This window comes from Lissotriton vulgaris, chromosome 1_2 (genome assembly GCF_964263255.1).
Source record: "Lissotriton vulgaris chromosome 1_2, aLisVul1.2, whole genome shotgun sequence".
Lineage (NCBI taxonomy): Eukaryota > Metazoa > Chordata > Amphibia > Caudata > Salamandridae > Lissotriton > Lissotriton vulgaris.
The window spans coordinates 20,973,434-20,998,121 of NC_141686.1; the positions used below are offsets into that span (position 1 = coordinate 20,973,434).

General features: G+C 45.1%; 1 protein-coding gene across 1 annotated transcript in view; it reads left to right on the plus strand.

Moving 5' to 3' along the window:
• The first annotated feature begins 13,734 nt into the window (after positions 1 to 13,734).
• Positions 13,735 to 24,688, plus strand: part of ATXN10 (ataxin 10) — a 1,037,424-nt gene continuing 1,026,470 nt past the window's right edge. Inside the window, exon 1 of the mRNA XM_086952750.1 lies at positions 13,735 to 13,928. Coding sequence (XP_086808876.1) covers positions 13,789 to 13,928 — 140 coding nt within the window. The 5' untranslated portion in view covers positions 13,735 to 13,788. The remainder of the gene's footprint in view (positions 13,929 to 24,688) is intronic.

Consider the following 24,688-nt stretch of genomic DNA (forward strand, 5'->3'; position numbering starts at 1 on the left):
CGCCCAGGCGAAAGCTTTTGTTTACAATATGGGGACTTGAATCCGCCCCTTCTTCCATTGGCTAGCTCCATAAATGGAGGCTAGCCATTGGGAGACAGAGGCTGTCAATCACGCTTTCTCGGGAAAACGCGATTCGGGGGCGTTTCTCGGGCTTTTTTTAAGTCCCGCCCCTTTGTCCCGGGCCGCGCTGTGATTGGCTGCCGGCCCGGGACACTCCCGTGACGTCATTTCCCGGGCCGCGCTGTGATTGGCTGCAGGCCCGGGACCTGACTTGTTTTTAAATCTTGCCTTCCCGCCCCCTCCCCGTGTGCCCCTTCCCTCCCCTTTCACTGAAAGTGCCGTGTGTCTGTTCCCGCCCCCTCCCGCTCCCCGTGTCTCGGCTCCCGCCCCCCCTCCCGCTCCCCGTGTCTCGGCTCCCGCCCCCCCTCCCGCTCCCCGTGTCTCGGCTCCCGCTCCCCGTGTCTCGGCTACCGCCCCCCCTCCCGCTCCCCGTGTCTCGGCACCAGAGTCCGAAACTACCACTGCTTCATTGTCTTAGCAGTGCACTAAAAAGCTGCAACGTCTGAGCGATATTCCGGTCACCGTTAACACTCATTGGTTAGGATCTCGGCGTCACTTCCGGTAGGTGAGGCCGCGTTTCCGGCCGCCATTTCGGGCTGCGCTAGGGGGCGGTGGCGCCATGTCCGGGCACTTCGATGCAGAGGACCGCGATGCTTGGTACTGGGGGCGACAGACCCGGGTCGAGGCAGTGGCCCTTTTGCAAGGTCAGTGCCACGGGATGTTCCTGGTCCGCGACTCGGCCACAATCCCCGGGGACTACGTGCTCTCTGTGTCCGAAAACTCGCGAGTGTCCCACTACATCATCAACAGGGGGAGTAAGTGCTGCTGGGAATGAAGAGAACGGTTCGTGGAGTCTCTGGGCGCCTTTCGGCAGCAGCTGCATGAGCCCTATCAATTCTAATGAAACTTTATATACATTTACATAAGGAGTGAGCTCTGGTGGTTGGAACTAGAATGGAAAGTTTGATTGGGAGGGGGCAGCTACTCTAGACGCGTGGAGGGTATAATTACTGATTTTTGTACCTGGGCCCATTTATCGCCTTAAAATTGCAAGGTACAATACTGATTAAGTCGCCAAAAATGACTTTAAAAATCCTTATGGCCACCTAAGTCCACGCTGCAGGTCCCGTTTATATTTTACTTCATCCTAGAGAATTTGTGTGTTCCAGATGTTTGTATTTTTTCGTGCAATATATGGCACATATAGGGTATACAATGAACTGAGTCACCTGTAGGTCCCTGGGTGAGTTCAACTTGTGGGTGTTCATATCTGGGGTACACAGATCTCTGCAGTTTTAAGGTAGTGCGAACTCCCCAGAGTGCAAGAGAAACGAGCGTATTCAGCCTACATGCTTATTCGGTTATCTTTATAATAATTTCCTGTGAAAGGGGTGTGCACAGGTGTAAAATATTGACAGCGCCGAAGGAAGATAATTGTGATAGGTGTGTGTTCGTGAGAGAGTAAAACGAAGGGGAGCGATGAGAGGCAAACAAGTGAATGTACGGGTATTGTAAAAAGGAGGATATTTTGTATGAGAAAGTAGAGATATGCGATTTCAAAACAATGAGCGAAAAGTGTCTTACAGTGAGAGCGTTCTGGACAATGAGCGAAAAGTGTCTTACAGTGAGAGCGTTCTGGACAATGAGTGAAAAGTGTCTTACAGTGAGAGCGTTCTGGTCTAGTATAGCAGAAGGTTTTATTCTAGCCTTCTGCCTAGGGCTATAGCGTATGTTGAAGGCCCTGATCTGCATAGTGTGTGGACCACAAAACACCCTTCTGGTAGGATAGAACTGCTGATTCTTCACTTTTATGGTGTTCGTCTGAAACTATTAATGCCACTTTAGCGGTTCCCAAATTAGTTCCTTTTATTTTTGCCATGGGACATTCTGACGCACGCACTCCGCCTGTGACTTCTGCGGTCAAAGGCCGCCTAATCATGTTAGTATTTACTCCTGACTTTAATTGCCCATTGTCCACCTCTTTCCCGAACCTACTGTAGGTTTTTATTATTGATTTGTGCTGCTCTTTCACAATTTTTTCATTCATGTTTTACTTTTAAGAAGCACGCCGCAACCAGGGTGTGTGTTAGCTGCTCATTTCAGCGCCCCGCGTCTCTGCTGGGTAGAGATATATATCATCCGACCCACATTTCTTTTCCGTCGAGGGGGTGCTCCCTCTTTTCCCAACTGTATGTCCTCGCTTGCTCAGTGTAATCCCGTTGTGTATAGTGCACACAGTGAATTCTCCAGCAGTGTAGAGTATGCGGCTTTAATTCTGCATGCTTATTACATTTACCTATTTTGTGTCTATAAGCCTAGATTGGTTCAAGGTTCAAAATATGCTTTATTCGATATTTGGCAAAGAAATATCATATAAGCGTAAAATTTCATAAAATATTATACAGACATACAATTACAGAAATAAGTTAAAAACAAGCAATTTGATCAATTCATTAAGATAAGTAAATGGCGACCATTTAAAAGGAAAAAGAAAAAACAAAGAAAAGAAAAACGAAAAGCAACATCTGGAGAGCCATTCTTTTAGAGTGATTAAGAGTTAATTAGCATGTACGACAAAATACATAAATACAATTGTTAAGAGCATATTTAGGTTTTTCCATTTTTACATGTCTGGGTAAAAGGATGATAAACACATGGTGGTCAAAGTCCCCTTTCACCAAGTGTTATTGTTCATTATTCTGGGGCCCGGGTAAAAATCAAACAAGTCCCAAACAGAAATAGGGCCATCACCGGGTTTTGGTTGGGAAAGTCTTAAAAAGGGGACGATGTTCCTGTGTTTAAATCTGATCAGTATCAGGTCTCCCGAAATGTCTTTAGGGAATCTGCCTAACCACCCCACCCTCCTGACGCTCACAATTCCGCCATCTAGGGCGGGCGGCAGCGGTCTGTTGTTGTTAAGCCAGAAGATGGTCTTATTTAGCAGCTCCTCGCTTGTTTCATAATTGCCCTGGCCAAGTTCGGGCACCCCGGAAAGAACGGACACGTAGGGGGCAGCCTCAGGGGGTAAATTAATTCTATGCCTTCTTGGCTGAGGATGTCTAGAGGCTTTAAAAGGAGCACTATTATGGTAAAGAGTGTTATTATGGCCCCTTGAGAAGGGTATACTCCGGGCAGGGTCAATTGTTCGTGCTTTTATGGGTTCAGTAAGAATTGGCTTGTCCGGGTTTGTACGGAGTGTAGAACGTGGGGAGACAGCAGGTTTTACATTTGGTGGGTGAGTCATTTTTACTATTTGTTCCACACTGGACAACCTGTCTCCCAACTCCTTAATTTTAGTGACCAGGGGTAACAGAGCAGCATTCAACAATCGTTCAAATTCGGCCAATAGGGTGGGTTGAAGGGGGGAAACAGGATTATTTAATGTGGTCCCTGCTTTATGTGGCGTTAAGATAATTGGAATGGCGGGGAGGGATGAGGAGCTACAACACAGTAGATTGGGAGTTTCCTCGTTGTTAAACAGGATTAAATCAGGGGATGCAGGAACAGCTTGGGTGGTACAGGGTACGAGATCAATGTCTTTGCCCACTCTGGGGGGGGTTAATATATCAGGGACATAGTTAGTGCCACACACGGCATTAAGCTCTTCCCAAAAGGACATCATGGGAGGACTGTGTAGAGCCCGATGGCGACACTGGACGATAGAAATATGTATACAGTATTATGTGTCTGTACCTCTTGAGTTGGGACCAAGTAGGGTGGCCCGCCCCGTCCTCCTCAGGTCCTCGGAGGGCCACAGAGGGCCCGCCCTTTGCCCGGGCTTAGCCCGGCGGTCCCGCGCGCGTCCCGCGAGGCGGGAGGGGCGGCTGCCTCTTATGCGCCTCCGGGCGCTGCAGGCTGATCCGGCGTTTTCGGCGCCCCCGGTGGCAGGTAGGGGACGCCGGGAACTGTAGTTTGTTTTCCCTTGCTCTCTCCCCGCAGCGACCGCGATGTCAGGAGCGGCGCCGGCGGGGGAGGAGAGCGAGTGCAGCAGCGGGTGTGACAATGGCAGGTAGGAGCTGGTCCCCGCAGGTAAATGCCCCCGTCAGGAAAAGGCCCCCGCTCAGCAGCAGAGGCGGCTGCCTCTTATGCGCCTCCGGGCGCTGCAGGCTGATCCGGCGTTTTCGGCGCCCCCGGTGGCAGGTAGGGGACGCCGGGAACTGTAGTTTGTTTTCCCTTGCTCTCTCCCCGCAGCGACCGCGATGTCAGGAGCGGCGCCGTCGGGGGAGGAGAGCGAGTGCAGCAGCGGGTGTGACAATGGTAGGTAGGAGCTGGTCCCCGCAGGTAAATGCCCCCGTCAGGAAAAGGCCCCCGCTCAGCAGCAGGGGCGGCTGCCTCTTATGCGCCTCCGGGCGCTGCAGGCTGATCCGGCGTTTTCGGCGCCCCCGGTGGCAGGTAGGGGACGCCGGGAACTGTAGTTTGTTTTCCCTTGCTCTCTCCCCGCAGCGACCGCGATGTCAGGAGCGGCGCCGGCGGGGGAGGAGAGCGAGTGCAGCAGCGGGTGTGACAATGGCAGGTAGGAGCTGGTCCCCGCAGGTAAATGCCCCCGTCAGGAAAAGCCTAGATTGTTGGCTGGATTAAAACAGATTTGTATCTCAGACCATTTGTATACGGTCAAAATGCTGCATTTTTATCGCTTTCCCGTAGGGAGATATTTAGTCAGAACATTTATAGTAAGAATGCGAGTTGAAATAACATAGTCGCAGCCACATATGTTACACGTTGTTAAAATACACGATTCCACTTAACAATGTCGTGGCTGTGGTCCAGCCTTCAGCCAGCATTTTGTTGCATGGTGAAATAAGTCCGTTTTGACAAGCAGCGTTCCTTATTGTTAACATTATAATTAACTTCGAATGCAGTCATTTAAAAAGTATATTTTACATGCAGGAATGCATTTTGATATAATTATTTGCATACAGTGACACTTTCTTCATTAAGTTCTGAAATTAAGGTATTCGAACAAAAATTGGAAGAACCGAACAAGCATTGACAACGCCAGTAGAATCCAGTTTAAAAGACCATGTCATTTGGCTTTACTATTGCTTGTTGACGTTGGCATGTGAAAGCATGCGTCTAGACACATGCACCCATGTGGTTGTCAATTTTGGAATGGGTTTTCTATGAAAGGGAACCCGCCCTAGGGTGGTTGCTGATGTGTATGCGTGTATTCTTTGTAGGCGTGGTTGCTCATGCGTCACTACGCAAATCGGCTATGTTAGAACGGCAAATTAAAGGGAGATGGTAAACGCAAGTGCCCACAGACAAATTAAACGAGTGGCTAACCAGCATTTTGCAGCTGGCAGGCCCTAGTAAAATACAGCAGCGGGTGGGGGAGTCGTTAAAAAGGGGGCGGAAAGAAAGAACATGCATCATGTGAGAGCTCAATAAACCAATTTAAAAAGAAAGTCTCCATCTCAAGGATACAATTTATTCATCCAATTAGAACACTGAGTGAAATGCTCCTGCCCAGGATGAGGTCTTGAAAAGGGAGGAAAGTCATTGAATCGATATAGGACAACTGAGACGAAGCGATATAATCGCGGGAAAGGGGTTTGGATTCCCTTTATTTTAACAATAGAACTGTCTTCAGATAACTTCTGACTTTAAATAATTGACTCGTAACACTGGCATTTATAATGCAACTGCGACAAACAATACTGACTAGTACATGCTACTGTTATGTTTGCACGTGGGTTTTTCTTCTTTCTTTTTGAAAATAATACAACTATTAACACAAAATTTGACTCCCGGGTTTGCTATTAAACAAAAAAATTTAATGTGCCATAAACTTCGAACTTGTGCGTATTTTTTCTTCTTCTGTGAAACCGCTGTTTCATATTTGGATAAATAGCTTTAATTTCAGCACCTATTCCCTAGTAACACGCAGCCACTTGTTCCTCCTCTTGGTCCTCTGTGCAGTGTTAGCACCTTGTTTCTACATTAAAACTATGCTTAAACCATAAAAGCATCCAGAGAGGGAAAAAAAAGTAGTTGAACGTCAGCAACACCCTGGAGGCACGAGGCGCTGCATCTTCACGGCACCCGACCAGGGGGCACACATGCCTGAACAGTGACCTTTCGCAGCAGCACCACAGATCATCCCTGTTGACGGAGGAGGCAAGTAAGGACAACAAGGGACACCCGACTCACAAAGAACCAGGGTACCTAAGCTTGCACACGTAAACCACTAATTCCAATGAAAGTTTAGTCCAGAGGTTTTCATTCTGTTAAACACACAGCATGTCAGTCACGTTAGACTGTATCGCAGGGATGTACTCTTCTGCTCTTTCTTTAACGTGCCTTTTTAAACGTTTTGTATTATGGTTTTAATTAACTACACAATATATTTTCGTACTACTGCTACAGCATGTGTTGCACGTCAATCTTAAACACATTTTTTTAATGGAATGTCTTCCTTTTTCGTACTCGCTCCTGCATGCACCCGCCTATTTCTTATGGCCGTAGGGACTCTTCCCAGTGGTTGCTATCGCAGGCCCGTTTCCCTTTCTCCTTACGTGCTCTGCACTTTGTAATGTTGTATAGGAAGCTGCATGTGCAAGCTCTTGATATTGGAGTGCTCGATACTTGTGTCTTCAATGTCGAATTGCTTACTGTATCGCTTATGTGTCACCATTTAGCCACAAACATAAATGTTTCAGGTTTGTATATTTGCATCAATAAATGTACAGATATTTCCACCATCCTTTTTATAAATCATATACGCTTTGTGCGAAAGTCCGTCCCTGCGCCATGGCAGAAGCATCCGTGTTTCCTTTCAACAAATGGCTGCGTAGTCCTTTCGCTAAATGTCATTCACCCACCTTAATTTGTGTAGTTATTGGTACTGTGATAACTATATGTTTCTTCTTCAGGGATGCAGAAGACGCTGTATATGGGCGCAATGGCTAAGACTAGGGAGTGCAGAGTGACTAGGGAGTGCAGAGTGACTAGGGAGTGCAGAGTGACTGCAGAGATTAAGCTAATGACAATGTAAATGACAATGCCATTTATTTATCTGTTTTCAAAACCAACACATAAATACACATTTTGTCATTTACAATGCCAATAGCTCTAACTTTTCCAAAGGCGAAACCATTGCATTGTAAATGCTTGTTTTTCCTCTTGTAACGTATCGTTTGCCACCTCTTTGTTAAGAGTAGGAGCCAGAGACAAGCGTAGGTTCAAGCTGGAATTTATTTCAGCAAGTAATCTCCGATTCAAACACCCACAACCAGAGCCATCCAGTCGTGAGGAAGCCAACGTTCGAGGAATCCTCGCAACTGAAGGTCTGGATTCCAGAATCATGGCAGAGATCTCTCGTGCTTGCAAGCACGAGAGAACAAAGTAAATAATAAGCATATAACATCTTCCCCACTAAGAAGGGAAACAAGGAAAACATACAAAAGGAAACATAAGCAATAGCAATGAGCAAACAAAAGTATTAGTAAAGTAATGCAAAATTATTCTAAAACATAGTCTCTCAATCTGCAGGATAACTGTTTTAAACGAAAAGCCCTTTTTGTAGCCACCTCAGAAGTTTCCTGTGGAAACGAATCGTGAGATAATGGTAACTTTGCGGGGACAGAGGATTGTGATAAAGCAGAGGTGGAAGGGAGAGAGTCTGGAGAAAATTGGGAAAGAGCGGAGGCGGTAGCCTCAGAGGTATCAGCAACTGGATTGGAAGAGGGTGATTGATCATAAAGGAAATCAAACCAATCACAATGCTCAGAATCTGAAGTGGCATGTTCCCTGATGACATGGGCTTGAAGAGGAGAAATCTTAACAAGAGCTCGCTTGTTCCACCACCCACTGTCATCAAGAAGGGCTGAGGTTTTACTAACTTGTGTGACCAAATTTGGAGAGGAAAATTTAGATCTCCCATTTGACACTCTTTTGGGATTCTTGATAAGAACCATATCACCTTTTTGCAAAGGGTGATCAACAGAATGCTTACCTTCATCAAAACGTGATTTCATTGACAATTGTTTAGCACTCACATGATCTTGAACAGAAAAAGAAGAATCAGACAAATCACAATCCTTATGCAACCAACTAGGATTGAGAGCAGAATGAACTCCTCTTTTGCGAAGTAAGCTAAAGGGTGAGACCCCAGTTGTGGAATGCGGGGAGGTATTGTAGGCCCACACTTTGTCATGAACGAAAGGCAAGGGGTCAAGCCTAGAAGAAATAGCAGTTTGAACACCCTTCTTAATAATACGATTACATCTTTCTACTAGACCATTTGAGGATGGTGAGTACAAGGCAACTTTGTAATGAGAAATATCGTGACACTTGAGGAAAGAGCACATTTTCTGAGAGACAAAATGGGTTCCATTGTCAGTAACGATGGACTTGGGAAAGCCCTCGACGTCAAAAACAGACTGTAAAAATTTGATGGCATTGTCAGTAGAAGCAGAATTGCAAAAGGAATAATAGAGCCATTTAGAGTGATAATCAACAAGAAGGATAAGAAACTTGTGCTCTAAAGGCAAGACATCATATGGACCAGAAAAGTCCAAAGCTACTTTGTCCCATGGACCGGCCGGTAGAGGAACAGGGCATAAAGGTGTGGAAAGGGTTTTCCAATGCTTATCAGAGAGGATGCACTGAGTGCAATTGTCAATCATCTTTCTAGTATGAGAGTCCATGGAAGGCCACCAGTAAAATTGTTTGATGCGTTGACAGGTTTAAACAATACCAAGGTGACCTTGATGGGCAGAACGAATGATATGATCACGAACAGACTGAGGGGGAACAAATAAATCGTTGCGCATGACCATATCATTAACCAAAGAGAGTTCTTCTGAAACATTAGCAAAACCTTTAAGCTCAGAGGGTAAGGTTCTACGTTCAGGCCATTTGTTGATAATGAAATCCTTGACTTTGGAAAGAATAACATCATTCTTATAAGCTATATTCCATTCTTCTTCAGAAATAGGTTGACATTCAGCAACAGCATCAATGGTGGCAACAACACACTCAATATCATCATTAACAATAGAATCATCAGTTAAAGGCATTCTTGAGAGGCAATCGGCCCTGAAATTCTTACCCCCGGGAATGTGTTTGATGACAAAGTGAAATTCATGGAGTTTGGAAAGGAGACGAACAAGTCTGGCAGAAGCCCTATTAGAAGTACTATCAGAAAGCATGTGCATAAGGGGTTTGTGGTCTGTGTAAATCTCGAACTCCCGACCCCAAATGTAGGATTTGAACTTTTGAATTGCCCAAACGCAAGCCAGGGCTTCTCGTTCAATTGTGCTGTACCTGGTTTCAGCAGGGAGGAGTGTTCTGGATGCGAAGGCAACCGTGTGTTCCTTGCCCTCGACCCATTGTCCCAAGACGGCACCCAAACCGGTAAGGCTGGCATCTACAGTGATAAAACACTTGGAGCCGTCGCAAAAAGGATTTAAAGCAGGTGAGTCTTCAATGATTTTCTTGACTTGGTTAAAGACTTTTTGTAAGTCTTGAGACCAAACGAATTTTACACCCTTCCTCAAGAGAGTTCTTAAAGGTTCAACAATCTGTGCGTAACCATGAACGAATCTGGAGTAGTATTCAGATAAGCCCAAGAAGGAGCGGAGAGCATCACGATCCTTGGGAGGTTCAGCATCTCGAATGGCTTTAATTAAAGAAAACTTTGGTTTAATGCCATTGGGAGAAAGGGAGTGACGGCTTTTTCCAGGACTTGTAATACAGTATTAACACCTTAGCTGCGTGTAAACATTCCTCCCCAGTGCTGCGCTGTCCATTGGAACCAGTGCTGAATGGACGTCCAATGGTCGTGCGCAGCACTGGGGAGGTAGCGCTGCTGACGACCATTGGCCGTCAGCAGCACTTAAGGGGTTAAGAGTGTGATTATGCTGAAGAGAGTCGTTGGCGTAGACCAAGATGTCATCTTGATACGCCTGTACGCCAGGGATGTCTTGAAACAGGTTGTCCATTAGTTTTTGGAAAATGCTGGCTGCAGAGGCCAAGCCAAAGGGAAGCCTAAGATACTTGAAAGCACCAAAGGGGGTGATAAACGTTGTTAACTCCTGGGATCTGAGAGACAAGGGAATCTGGTGATAAGCAGATCTGAGGTCAAGGAGGGAGAAGAATTTAGCCCCACCTAAATTAGCCAATAGGTCATGAATTTTGGGAAGGGGGTGGCAATCTACGATGATATTGTTATTAAGGGAGCGTAAATCGGCACACAATCTCACCTCTCCAGTTTTCTTGCGAACTAAGACAATGGGGGAAACCCATTCGGATGAGTCGCAGGGAGCAATGATTCCTTCATCGCAGAGGTTCTTCAGAACGCTTTTAAGTTCGTCTCTTGCGCTCAAGGGAAGGGGACGGACTTTGTGGACAACCGGCTGAGCATTGGGTTTGAGTCGAATTTCATGCTTGAAACCGAGTACTGTACCAACCTTATTTTTAAATAAGTTTGGGAAGGAAGTCAGCAAGGTGTCTATTTTGACTATGGGAAAGGAAAGATCTGAAATATCGAAGTCCCAAGAATCATGACTAGTATAGTAGTCATGAGGAATATCCCCTAAGGCGATGGGTTGATCAGAACCAGGCTTGAGGATCAAACCCATTCTGGCTAAATCAAACCAACCTACGACATCCCTGCCCTTGAGGGCAACATAAACCTTGGTGAAAGTGTATCTGCCTAGACAAGCAATGTTGGAATAAAAGAAGCCCAACATATCGATGTCCTTTTCGCCAAATGCTTTGAGATGGAGATCTGACTTTGAAAGAACAACTTTACTCCAATTAGCATAAAAGGTAAGGTCAGATAAAATGGTGATGGGGGAACCAGAATCTGCTTTGACCTGGATTGTAATTGTACCAATCAACAATTCACACAAGGGACTCTTAATTTTAGTAAATTCAAGAGAATCACATTCAATTGACAACATAACATCATTAAGTCTGGTGGAACAAGACTCTACATTTTCTTGAAATTCAATATTATTGACTCTAGCGAATCTTTTGCAACCCCTGCAAACAGAAGGAAAATGACCAATTTTCTTGCAGGAGGAGCATTTCTTGCCAGAAGCGGGACACATGGGAGAATTGCCAAGATGATTCCTAGATCCGCATCTGTAGCAAGTGAGAGGTTTCCTATTTGGTTGTTTTGAAGAATTGTTAACAAGGTCAATGGAAGTGAAACCAGAAGCTTGTTCGACCAAATGAACAGAAGGTTGAGATGTGCTTTCTTGTAGAATCTTAGAGGAATAAGTTGCACGTTCAATCCCCTTGGCGATATCAATTGTTTCAGTTAAAGAAGGGTTTTTGCAACTTAATAAACGTTCTTGGATTTTTTTTGAAAAACAAGCAAAAATAAATTGATCTCTGATAGAGGTATCTGTGCTAGCACCAAAGTCGCAAGTAGAAGCTAGGATTCTGAGTTGAGCAATATAGTCTTCTACGCTCTCATCAATGCTCTGTATACGTTTGAAAAAATTATGACGTTCCAAAACAATACTGGGTTCATCGTCATATTGTTTGTTGAGGCGAGCAATGGCTTCTTGGTAAACATTCCAGTTGTCACCGGACTCACCAGCAGGAGAAGAAATATGGGGTAGGTTTTCAAAAACTTGTTGAGCGGCAACCCCCAAACAACCATAAAGAATGGCAACCTTGCGAGGAGGATCATATTTAGTGGCATCGATGGTTATCAAATAGTTCTCAAAGCCTTTGAGCCAGTTGCGCCAAGCAAGAGTAGGTTTTCCAGGAGTTTGGAGGAAAGGAGCTGGTGTTTGGAACTGCTGAGAAGAAGCCATGGTGAGATGAGAAGACTAAAATAAAATATGATAGAGTCAAAAATGTTAATGAATGAGATGTTAATGAACAGTAAAGCGTGCCTACCGCTGTTGATAATAAATGACTTTAAAATGAGAAAGTCAAATAAACATGGTAGGCAGTAAAGCGTGCCTATCGCTGTGGTTGATAGATGACTTTGGAATGAAGAGGTTAAATAAACGTGGTAGGCAATAAAGCGAGCCTATCGCTGTAGTTGAAAATAAAATGAAACACGGCAAAACGTGCTTAATGTTGCACTGTAATGCCAGGCGAAGGCTTGGAAGATCGTCGAAAATGGCCGCCAGCGTTGTTGTCAAGCGTCGTTGTCAAGGATACGGTACAACGTGATTTTCCAAGGGCGGTGGGCTTGTCTTGAGGACGTAGCATAGCGCGCGTGAAGCAGCGCGAGTAAAAGTTAGAATGTTGCGCGTGTGACTGGGCGCGCGTAGCAACTGGCAGGAACAAACAGCGCCAGGAAAAAGGGGAGAAATCCACGCCGGGAGCCAGGTGATGGACGGGAGAATGTCCAAAAGTATACGACCTGGACTGGAGTTGTGTTGGACTGGAGGCTGGTTCGTTGATGAAGACGAAAGGTGATCGAGTCTTGGTGAGTCCTGAAAGCTTGACTGGCGGTGGGTGCGGAGAAAATCCCGATCGTCACCAAGTATGTCAAGAGTAGGAGCCAGAGACAAGCGTAGGTTCAAGCTGGAATTTATTTCAGCAAGTAATCTCCGATTCAAACACCCACAACCAGAGCCATCCAGTCGTGAGGAAGCCAACGTCCAAAGTGACGTTCGAGGAATCCTCGCAACTGAAGGTCTGGATTCCAGAATCATGGCAGAGATCTCTCGTGCTTGCAAGCACGAGAGAACAAAGTAAATAATAAGCATATAACACTCTTGTATCGTATCGTTTGCCACCTCTTGTATTTTGTTTGCTCTTGATACATGCACAATTGTCACTATTGCCTTATGTAACGTAACGTTTGCTTTCATAACATGCGGACTTGTATATTTTCCTCATGTTTCATTACTGTTCCTATTGAGAAGCGCTCTGACACCTTCGGGTAAAGTCCGCGCTATATAAAAACGCATTAAATAAATAAAAATAAAAAACCTTGTGTGCTGCTGAACCCGGCTCACAATCACATTGTAAATTAAACCTCCCGCGTCACGGGTCTCCTTTACAGTGTGCTGAGCGACAGTGTTACAGCCCGTGGATCCGTTCCAAACATACCAGCCCGCTTTTGTCTTCAGTCGTGTTGTGAAGGATGCAATGGTACCTTGCTACATGCTGTGAATCCCACAGAGGCGACTGCAAAGACACGTCGTCCAAGACGCGATAGAGCACTTTTGTATTAGTATTGTCACCGGTGTTGGTGCTAAGCGGATCGGCTATAGTTCAAAAGTATGCGCTTATTAACATCCAATCACACCGTCCACCAACAACACCCAATGGAAAGCTGTCTTAGACTGCGCGTTTAACCAATTGCAGAAAGGTTTGCATTTAAGATCTACACCAAGCGGGTAGATGAAAGCGGTTCCATTTTTCACAAGTGACTGTTAAATAAGTCTCTCTCCCAGCGAGCTGTTCATATAGTAGGAAGTTGCTAGTGAAATGTTTCTATGAGAAAAGTCAATTTGGAATTACTTCGTTCATAAGAGTTTTATTTTGAGAAACAATAGCTGTTTTAATGGTTATATGAGACACACCAGTCAGTGATTTAAAAAACCTGCTTTTTCATAGTTTTCCTTATTTAAGTGAGCTTCTTTCAAGGATAACATTTGACGTACATTCAATTTGTATTCAAACATGTCCGTCTTATTTTTACATATGTAGAGTTGGTTCACATTTCAGTCCGTCTTCCATGTTCATGAGCATCAAGGTCTGTCAGTGTCCACAGGTCTGGGGCTGGGGTTCAACGTCATAGTCAAGATGGCAGCGCCCATAGACACACTGGCTGATTTAGCCCTGGATATGGAGTGCCTACTTAACATTCTCCATGAAAAGAGAGAGCCTCCTGACTTGGAGATATTACAGCAGTTAAGCAGCCTATGCAGGGAAACGTATTACAGGTATGATTACTACACTGACAAAATCTTTGCACAAATACCGCAGGAGCAAATGGTGGTAACTTTCTCATGGGACACAACAACATCACAGGCACACTCAAGGACGGTATTGATACATTGTGCAAGTAATGAAAACATTATGGATACACATGAGTACCATTAGCAAACGCACACCATGTCCATTATGGCAGACGTAGCATAACGTAGAACTCTGGCCATCCATGGTTACTCATAGTTCAGTGTTTTTGTCCAGTGCTTGTTAAGTGGTCTTTGCACCGACATTAGTATATTAAGGATAAACAAGCGCGATGGCCTAAGCATTTTTTTTAAATAGAATTTACAGTGTTATGCTATAAAACCTTCAGGGATTTCTTCCATTCTACTTATTGGTCCCTTTTAACAGCCCACTTGAACATTGTTTGGAATCCTTAATTGTGCGGTATGTCATTCTCTAATAAACGTTAGCCATGCTCTGCCCAGCCTCTACCATACTCCGAGCAACCTACATCAACCTCTTCCTACTGTATGCCACTCTGTTCATCCTAAGCCAGGAACTGCCCTCTCTGACCAAGCCACGCTTGGAGTAACCCTAATCAACCTCGGCACATCCTCAGTAGTGCTCACCTGTGCTTCGAATAACAGAAGTGAGAAATGACTGCAGTGGGCCATCACTTGGGTCAACATGTTATCTTCTACTTTTCTCATCCCAGTCAGGGGCTGTGGGAGATTCTAGAGCAATCATCTCCAACCTTTTCTGTTATAAGAGCTACTTAGGTTCAATGTAAATCATATTTAGCTACTAATATTATTAGTGTGGTAATAGTTGCAATATCAGACAAGATGACATTATTGGTCCACCTATGTAAGATTACCAGCAGAGATTACCTCCCTGCATCAGGAAGATTCCCTGCAGTATTGTCAACATGGCTTCATCATTTTGGAATCCATCTACAGAGTTAATACTTGACAGCCATAGCTTCACTACCTGGTACCAAGGTAATAATTTTACTGCTATGTCTCCCAAACCCTGATCTTTTATCACTCCAATATCCGCTTTAAATATTATTGGAAAATCCAGCCATTTGCCTTCAAACATCAGCCAAGCTTATGAGTTTTGGAAATGCACACATTTTTGTCTCAAACATCTGCTTTTCAATTTAGGGATATACATATTAATTCAACCAAGCAAAAGCTTCTAATGTAGTAGGGTGGGCTACACACAGGAGACCTTTTTACAAGTATATTTCCTATTCTTAATCGTTGATTTGTTTGTCTCTCACGCATATGTTTGCATGTTGATCCGACCAAGTGCTAATCGTGTTTTCTCCATGTAAAGCACTCTGATACCCTCGAGGGTCATGTTCGCGCTATACAAAACCTTCTAAATAAATAAATAAGTCGATGGAGAGCTACTGCCGTTGACTATGTACCTTTCCAACTGCAAACTGATTACATTTAGGGAGCATACAACATTAGTCCAGGGTTTGCAGCTTGTTTATATTTGATATTTCCACGTTACCATCATGTTGTGTTTGACATTTTAATGTATTATTTGCGACACTTCAGAGCCAGTGACTTAGACTGAATCAAAGAAACACTTGTTACAGCATTAAGTATTGCCACCATAATCATGCTTAATTAAACTTGTCAGTCCCTGTTCAGGAGGCCATGGGGCAAGCAGAGGCTACTTGGCCACAGCTAAGGGAGCTAAGACCATTTATTTATTTATTCATTTGTAGAGCGCATGGTTACACCACCGGTGTGTCCCCGTGCTGAGAGAGAACTCTGAGGAGATGCGGCTTTCAAATACTGGACCGGTCGCGTCGTTTAGCCATTAACCAATTCTTATTCTTGGTCCGATTGCACAAATAGCCAGGTCTTTAGTTGCCTACAAAATCTGCTTTAGGATGGCTCTATTCTTAGATCCATCGGTGGGCTGCTCCAGAATTTGGCTGCACTGTACCTGAATGAGCGTTCCCCCATTCTTGCTCTGAAAATTCTCGGTACAGTCACCAGAGCCTTTTCCAGTGATCTTAGGTTACACCCTGGTATGTATTTGGTAATTAAAGGTTGGAGATAAATTGGGCCTTTCTTTAGTAAGATGCGGTGGCAGTGGCACATTGCCTTAAACACAATTCTCTTTTCCACTGGCAACCAGTGGAGAGCTGTCAAGGCTTTCTTCGTGTTAGATCTTCTCGGAAGGCCGAGTAACAAATGAGCCGCCGCATTCTGTACCCTCTGCAATTTGGACAGACCCTTTTTTGTAGCCCCAAAATATAGCACATTTCCATAATCAAGCTGGGAGGTTATTACTGAATGTACAATGATTTTCCTGGCATTAGCTGGTAAGAGTTCCAGGACTTTCCGCAAAATTTTCATGGCCCCATAGCATTTTCCGGCTACCTTCAGAATTTAGCTCTCAAATGTCAGTTCCCAGTCAAACCAGACTCTGAGGTTTTTTACTTCTGCTTTTGGGGTGGGTAGTTGGCCTAGTAAATCAGGCCACCACGCGGTTGACCATATGAATGTCATTTTGCCTACTATCAGTACCTCCATTTTTATTTCCTTTTAGCTTGAGGCAGTGATTCGACCTCCAGGATGCTACCTTCAGAGAAACTAGTCCTTGTTCTGTGATAGCAATACAATAAGCTGTGTGTCGTCTGCATAAGGGACGATTGACACCTTATGTTTCTACACTCTCTCTGCCAGTGGTCCCACATAAATGTTAAATAGAGTGGGGCTCAACGTTGAGCCCTGTGGAATCCCCTGGGACAAGGGAATAGTTTCAGATAGATAGGTTTGTTGTGCAACTTGGATGCTCCGTGCCGGTAAGAAACCATGTCAGCCAGCTCAGAGCACTATGCCTCACGCCACACGTTTCCAACCTGTGTAGGAGCAATTTGTGGGAGACGGTGTCAAACGCCGCACTGAGATCCAGCAATATCAGTGCAGCTGCCTGTCCTTTGTCTGCATATTTTCTCAGAGTTTCCGAGGTCATGAGTAACGCGGACTCTGTGGAATGAGCCGTTCTAAAACCTAATTGGGAGGGATGCAATACGTCATTCCTATTTATATGGTCAACCAGCTGTTTGTTAGGTGCTTTCTCTGCCACCTTAGCCACAAACGGTAACAGTGAGATAGGGCGCAGATTTTCTAATATTATTTGATCTAGCAATGGATTCTTTTTAAGTGGCTTGACAATGACCTGTTTCCATTTTGCAGGGACAACGCCGTTTTGGAAGGAACGTAAGATAAGCTCCGAGATATATGGCATAATCGCGTTAGCTCCCTCCATTATGTTTTCCGGTTGAGCTGGATCCAAAGGAGAGCCGGATTTGATCCCTTTTGCTATGGCTGTAAATTCTTCTATTTCCAGGATCTTGAATTTAACCAATGTCACCCCTACAAAAGTTTGTCTGGCTTCCGCAGGTCAGGCCTATTCCTTCTCGTGCTTCTAAAGGGAAGGTGTCATAAATCTTGGTTACTTTATTCTCGAAGAATTCTGCTACCATGTTACAACTCTCAGTAGAGGTGGTTAGGTCATCTCTAATTTCGTGTGTTCTGAGGGACTTAAGTTTAGAGAACATTTCTTTGGAGGAATTGCTAGCCTTTTCAATTTTTCCTGTGTAAAAAGTGCATCTGGATTTCCTAAAATAATGCATGGTATTGTTTAGGTTCCTCTTTATAGTTTTCCTTGGCCCCCCTACAATAATCCTTCCTCCATACTCGCTCAAGCCTTTTGCAGTTTTTCTTGGCCATCTTCAGTTCATCATTGAACCAAGGTGCTGTTCCTTTTTGTCTCTTTGGATTCCTGGTGCTCCAAGGTGCTGTCTTATCTAGTGCCTCTACAATCTAGGCTTTTTTTCTAAGAGTGCCTGGGAGAAGGAGTGTGGGGTTAAAATAATGCCATTTTCCAGTAGTGATTTAATTGGTCTGTTGTTCTAGCCTCTTTCTGTGGGAGGGTACTTTGAACTGGAATAGATAATGATCTGACCAGGGAATTGGCCATGGCGTGTCAACCTCAGTCTCCGTAATATTTGAAAAATGGGATCCAAGATGTGTCCCTCTTGGTGCGTCTGTGTCTCTACTTTTTGTGCTAAGTTAAGTGTCAAAAGGTCTTTGCATATTGTGTCGGCTTCTTGGTTCTGTTTAATATCAAAGTGTACATTCAGCTTCTACCCGCCCAGGATATCGTCCTACAGAGGCTCTGCAAACTGGGCCAGGTACAACTCTTTTAGCACTTGACTCTAAGTGGTAGGTGTGGCCAGCAGTCACAGGCTTCTCCGAAAAGTTAATATGGGGGCACACTGGCTCAGCACTAAATACTGTACCCAGCAACTCAATAAGATAGTTGTCCAGCCCAGTGCTTCTCTTTCCAAAAAGACAAGTGCTTTATTAGGTCAGAAAGCACGTACTACAACTGCAGTAATGTTAGATAGACCCAATAGCAGATTCAGAACTAAGGCAGTCTGTTTGATAAAGACCACACACCAGGTAAGCTAAGATGGTGAATTGTAGATCAGTTTGTTTTACCTGCTCCTAATGCACCTACCTAATAATATCAGTTAAACAAAACCTGCTCTTGCTACTCCAGGTCTTTCCTGAAATCTGATGACTGCTTCTTTGAGGTAGTGAATAACCTGCTTGAAGAAAATTAATTGTGTGGATTCATAGCTGTTTCCCATGCCAAATTCACTTGTGTTCCAGTTAAGTCACTTCCCAGAATGAATATCATATAGTGCAAGTTTTATGTTTGTCACTGTTCAAAGACACACTGCCATGCCAATTATTCACCAACTCCACATAATTGATTTTTATGCATATGTACCACTGCATCATACTGCTGGTAACCACTACTGAGGTTGGCACACTACTTCTGGGTAGCACTCCTTTTCTGATATTTTAGCAGTGTCTCAGGCAGGATGATACACTGAGCCACAAATAGTGTACAATCTCCTGATAAAAGCATTTTTGCTCCAATATTTGAACGAAACTGTAGAAATCTGATGACAGTCAGCACCTCCAACATCATGCAAAGTCTAATCTATTTTTTTGTTGTGACTTCAAAATGGATGGACATGCAAACTGGACGCGAATTGCCCTATAGAAAAGGATGCCCAAACAGAAGTACATGACGTCAGTTATTCGGGAGCATTTACTCTTGTGTTTCAGTACTTTTTAGGTGAACAAGGATATCAATTTTTTCAGTAATAAAATCAAGTTTTTCTTCAAGCTGTTTTTTAAGCATTATTATAGTTGGTGGTTAGTTTTATTCAAACAAATACCTACTATGTTTCCATTTGCAAAACAACAGTTGATTAACAGAATGCAGAACAATGTCATACATTCACCACAGTACAGAGATCTGGGCCTATATCCATCGTTTTTTTGCACTCCACACCACCCCAGTTCAGACATGGCCATATGCAAATCAGCCTTGACCCTGTGCCTCATGGGAACAGTCCAGCCCGAACTGCAAGCCATGTCTTTCCTGGACCGGAATCAAGCATCCTAGGACCGGTTTCTGGCTATCAGCAGTCTTCAGCCGGATAGCTTGACTCCAGTGGTATGGAGAGCATGGGACCCACGTCTGAGCATACCCATCCCACTCGGGGTGACAAATGCAAAACAACAGTTGATGGACAGAATGCAGAACAATGTCATACATTCACCCCAGTACAGAAACCTGGGTATAAATCAATCGTTTTTTTGCACTCCACACCACCACAGTTCAGACATGGCCATATGCAAACCAGCCTTGACCCTGTGCCTCATGGGAACAGTCCAGCCCAAACTGCAAGCCATGTCTTTCCTGGACCGGAATCAAGCATCCTATGACCGGTTTCTGGCTATCAGCCGTCTTCAGCCAGGATAGCTTGACTCCAGTGGTGTGGAGAGCATGGGACTCACGTCTGAGCATACCCATCGCACTCAGGGTGACAAATGCAAAACAACAGTTGATGGACAGAATGCAGAACAATGTCATACATTCACCCCAGTACAGAGATCTGGGCCTAAATCCTTTGTTTTTTTGCACTCCACACCACCCCAGTTCAGACATGGCCATATGCAAATCAGCCTTGACCCTGTGCCTCATGGGAACAGTCCAGCCCGAACTGCCAAGCCATGTCTTTCCTGGACCGGAATCGAGCATCCTAGGACCGGTTTCTGGCTATCAGCCGTCTTCATCCAGGATAGTTTGACTCCAGTGGTATGGAGAGCATGGGACTCATGTCTGAGCATACCCATCCCACTCGGGGTAACAAATGCAAAACAACAGTTGATGGAGAGAATGCAGAACAATGTCATACATTCCCCCCCAGTACAGAGATCTGGGCCTAAATCCATCGTTTTTTTGCACTCCACACCACCCCAGTTCAGACATGGCCATATGCAAATCAGCCTTGACCCAGTGCCCCATGGGAACAGTCCAGCCCGAACTGCCAAGCCATGTCTTTCCTGGACCGGAATCAAGCATCCGAGGACCGGTTTCTGGCTATCAGCAGTCTTCAGCCGGATAGCTTGACTCCAGTGGTATGGAGAGCACGGGACTCACGTCTGAGCATACCCATCCAACTTGGGGTGACAAATGCAAAACAACAGTTGATGGACAGCATGCAGAACAATGTCATACATTCACCCCAGTACAGAGATCTGGGCCTTAATCCATCTTCTTTTTGCACTCCACACCACCCCAGTTCAGACACGGCCATATGCAAATCAGCCTTGACCATGTGCCTCATGGGAACAGTCCAGCCCGAACTGCCAAGCCATGTCCTTTCTGGTCCGGAATCAAGCATTCTAGGACCGGTTTCTGGCTATCAGCCGTCTTCAGCCAGGATAGCTTGACTCCAGTGGTGTGGAGAGCATGAGACTCACGTCTGAGCATACCCATCCCACTCGGGGTGACAAAATGCAAAACAACAGTTGATGGACAGAATGCAGAACAATGTCATACATTCAGCCCAGTACAGAGATCTGGGCCTAAATCCATCGTTTTTTTGCACTCCACACCACCCCAGTTCAGACATGGCCATATGCAAATCAGCCTTGACCCTGTGCCTCATGGGAACAGTCCAGCCGTAACTGCCAAGCCATGTCTTTCCTGGACCGGAATCAAGCATCCTAGGACCTGTTTCTGGCTATCAGCCGTCTTCAGCCAGGATAGCTGTTCTCCAGTGGTGTGGAGAGCATGGAACTCACGTCTGAGCATACTCATTCCCCTCGGGGTGACAAAATGCAAAACCGGTCCTAGGATGCTTGATCCCGGTCCAGGAAAGACATGGCTTGGCAGTTCGGGCTGGACTGTTCCCATGAGGCACTGGGTCAAGGCTGATTTGCATATGGCCATGTCTGAACGGGGGTAGTGTAGAGTGCAAAAAAACGATGGATTTAGGCCCAGATCTCTGTACTGGGGTGAATGTATGACATTGTTCTGCATTCTGTCCATCAACTGTTGTTTTGCATTTTACTATGTTAGCATTGATGACCGATATAGGGATTTGGGGGGACAAGGAGACCTTTGTGCATGACAAGTAGATTTACGTTGCATTTTGTCCATTGGACAAGTAGATTTTTATGGTTTAAATGTATTTATTGCATTTTAATAACCGCAATCCAGGAACTGAAAAAGAAAGCAGGAGGTAAAACCTCTAGTGAGGATAGTATCAGCAATGATATTTGTATAACTCTCCCCGACCCAACCCGGACCTGGTGTTGTAAACAAAGCAATGAAAAGAAAGAGCCAAACCTCCCAGCCAACCCCACGTATGGACAGTTATGAGTTGGAGCGGTGTCACACTCCGCCAGATGGAGTAAGCGTAGATAGTTAGGGCAAATGAGTTCTCGGAAATCGGTTGTAAGGTGGGTTATAAAAGGCTTACAAAGGTTGGGGCAGGATGAGCTTTGGTTTGCCAGAGTAAGGGTAATCCGCACCATCCCCATTATGTGCCAGAGGCTGTGTAACCAGCATAAGTGGATGGGAATGTTTCAAGTTCCCCAGCGTGCCAGAATATTCTGTAGAGCTGCCAGCAATGCGAGGCCAATTTGCCTCCCTCTTCGGTACTTCTCGGGAATGTAAGTGCATTGGGTAAGCCAAGTAGGATGTATACTGGGAATCTGGGGATTTCTGTATCGAGGTGCGTTTCTATGTCCTTGATAACTTGTCCCCATTATGTGGCTATTTTTGGGCATTCCCACAATATGTGAAGTAGAGTACCTGTGGAGCTGCATTGGCGCCAACAATCATGCATGGCAGATGGTTTGTATTTATATAGTCTGCTCGGGGTAAGGTACCAGTATGTAATGGTTTTTGTGGCTTTTTCCACCCCTGGGATGTTGTGGGCTGTATGCCGAGCGCTGTAGTAGATGTCGTTCCATTCTTTCAGCAACAGTTCCCTGCCAATCTCCACCTCCCTTCGCCGTTGACCCGGAGATTTGACAACTGGCCGTTCTAGGGTCAGAAACGTATTTAGATGAGTAATGAGGCACGTGGGTGATGTGCTGGAAAGAAGCCAGCGTTCATAAGGGATGAGATGACATTGCGCCCATGGCTGGACCGAGGGCTGAAGCACCCAGTGGCGAATTTGGGTATAGTGCCAGCGTTCTCCTTCGGGGAGGTCATGGTCCCGGCAGAGAGAATCAAACGGAATGGGACCTTCTGTGACCCATAGATCTACAGCGAGCCTGGTTTCAAAGATGGAATCTGAAAGAGCCGGGATAAACTCTGGGTACCCCACAATAGGTATTAAAGGATAGGGAAAGGTGGTAAGATACCTGTGTGTCGCTACCTTGTCCCAAGCCACCATTGCTGGTTTGGTAATGGAGGAAAGGTATAGGTTAAGGGGACGGGTATTTTTGGGGAGAAAGGGAATCTTCCATAGCGGCAATCCTGCGACAAGTAGATTTAAAAAAGAAATTCCACATCCCTAAACAGGGGTTTTGGCCCAGGGCCCTTTCTGGTCCTGAACAGGCCCAAACAGGTGATACGTTTGTACTTGTCTGTTCCCTGCCGATGGGATGCACTGAAGAGCATATTGCAGTAGGGAGAAGGGTAAAAGTAATGTACATCCTTTGCAGATGGTTGATGGGAAACCCAAGATAGGCACTGTTCTACTGCTATCACTTTGAGGGCTCAAGTGTGGCGTCCCTCCAAGTCCGGAACCCAACTTAAGTCAAGGGTAGGTCCAGGCCTTTATGTACATGCTGGATTAGTATGAGGCTGAAGCCAAAAGCCAGGATTATAGATAGACGTAGTTTAGGCTCAAGGAGGTGACACAATTGTACACCATGCATTCCCAAAACATATTGATTATCAATGTAAATGGATTTCTAAATCGAAGTACAGGTTTACTGATGATTTTAGCTGCTGCATTCGGTCAGCAGAGAAAAAAGATGATTACCATTCGAATAAAACCCAAGCATGATCCTGTTGTGTACTCTTTCTACACTCTTCTTTTGGACTCTCTTCCTTATTCCACATTCCTGAAGCACTCTCGCCAGTCTGCTGTATCACTCTTCTTTCTCCTTGCCAGGGCACTGCATTGTTCTGCCCATTACAGCCCTGCTAGCTATCCAGGGGAAACCCAGAACCCTAACACACTTTATTAATGTGCGACTGGAGCCAACATCCACAAACCAGAATAACACATACTAGCTGTTTGAGCTGACAGGGCAGAAGACACGACTACAATCCCAACACTACTCAAACATGATCCTACAGTTTTTCCTTCTCCATACTTCTATTGGAAACTCCCATTGCTCTCTCTCCTTTCTCCTTTCAGACTACTACAATGGTCTCCTGGAGTACTTTCAGAATCTACAACACTCCTTCTTGAAAATTCTTGCAAAATGCTCTCACTCCAGGTGCTTGTTCCATCCATTTAATTCATGTTGTGCAGCTTCCCTCCCTCTGAGCTTCCACAACACTCCCTTCAACAAAGCTGTCAAATGACGCCATGAAGGTAGGGCTGCTTTCAGCCTTTACTGTGTTTTAGCCAATATGACTAAGCATGTTGTGACTTATAAGGCAGTGCTTAAAATAAGAAAAGTGAAATTACAAGTCCCAGGTTGCCTATTGCTGTTGGCTAAAAACGACAATTGCTCACATGTTATTGGTTAACATCTTAAGGCCTCTATTGCATTAGTGCTCTTATTCTCTCGGGGTGTTTGCTGTGGAATTCTTCTTCATTAACATAGTGTAAAAACAGTTGCATGCTTTATGACTGTGGTTAAACTTGACTGGATCATTGATAGATACACTCTACATCATTCCCTTCTCTACAGTTTTTAGCACTCTTTCTGACAACAAATTTCCAACCACAGGTTGGCACTCCGCCACCTTACAGATTTTATCAATATTTATTTTGACCTGTGTCACCGTTGTGAGTCAGTTTTGCTGAGATCCAGTCACAGAGCTGGGTTGAATCCATCATCATTCTTTAGCTCACATCACCACCTCAGTTCAGACCCAGATATATGCGAATTAGTCTTGATCATGTGCCTCATGGGACAGTCCAGCCCGAACTGCCAAGCCAGGTCTTCCCTGAACTGGAAATAAGCATCCTGGGACCGGTTTCGGGGTAACACATCTCATCGGCCAGGCCAGCTTGACTCTAGTGGCAAAGTGAGCAAGAGACCGATGTTTGGGCATACTCTGCCAAAATAGGGGGAACAAAGCAAACACGAGGAGATGATGGACTGAGCGCTGAAACCTTTCAGACACTCACCCCCAGGTACAGATCTTAGTTGAATCCTCATTGTTC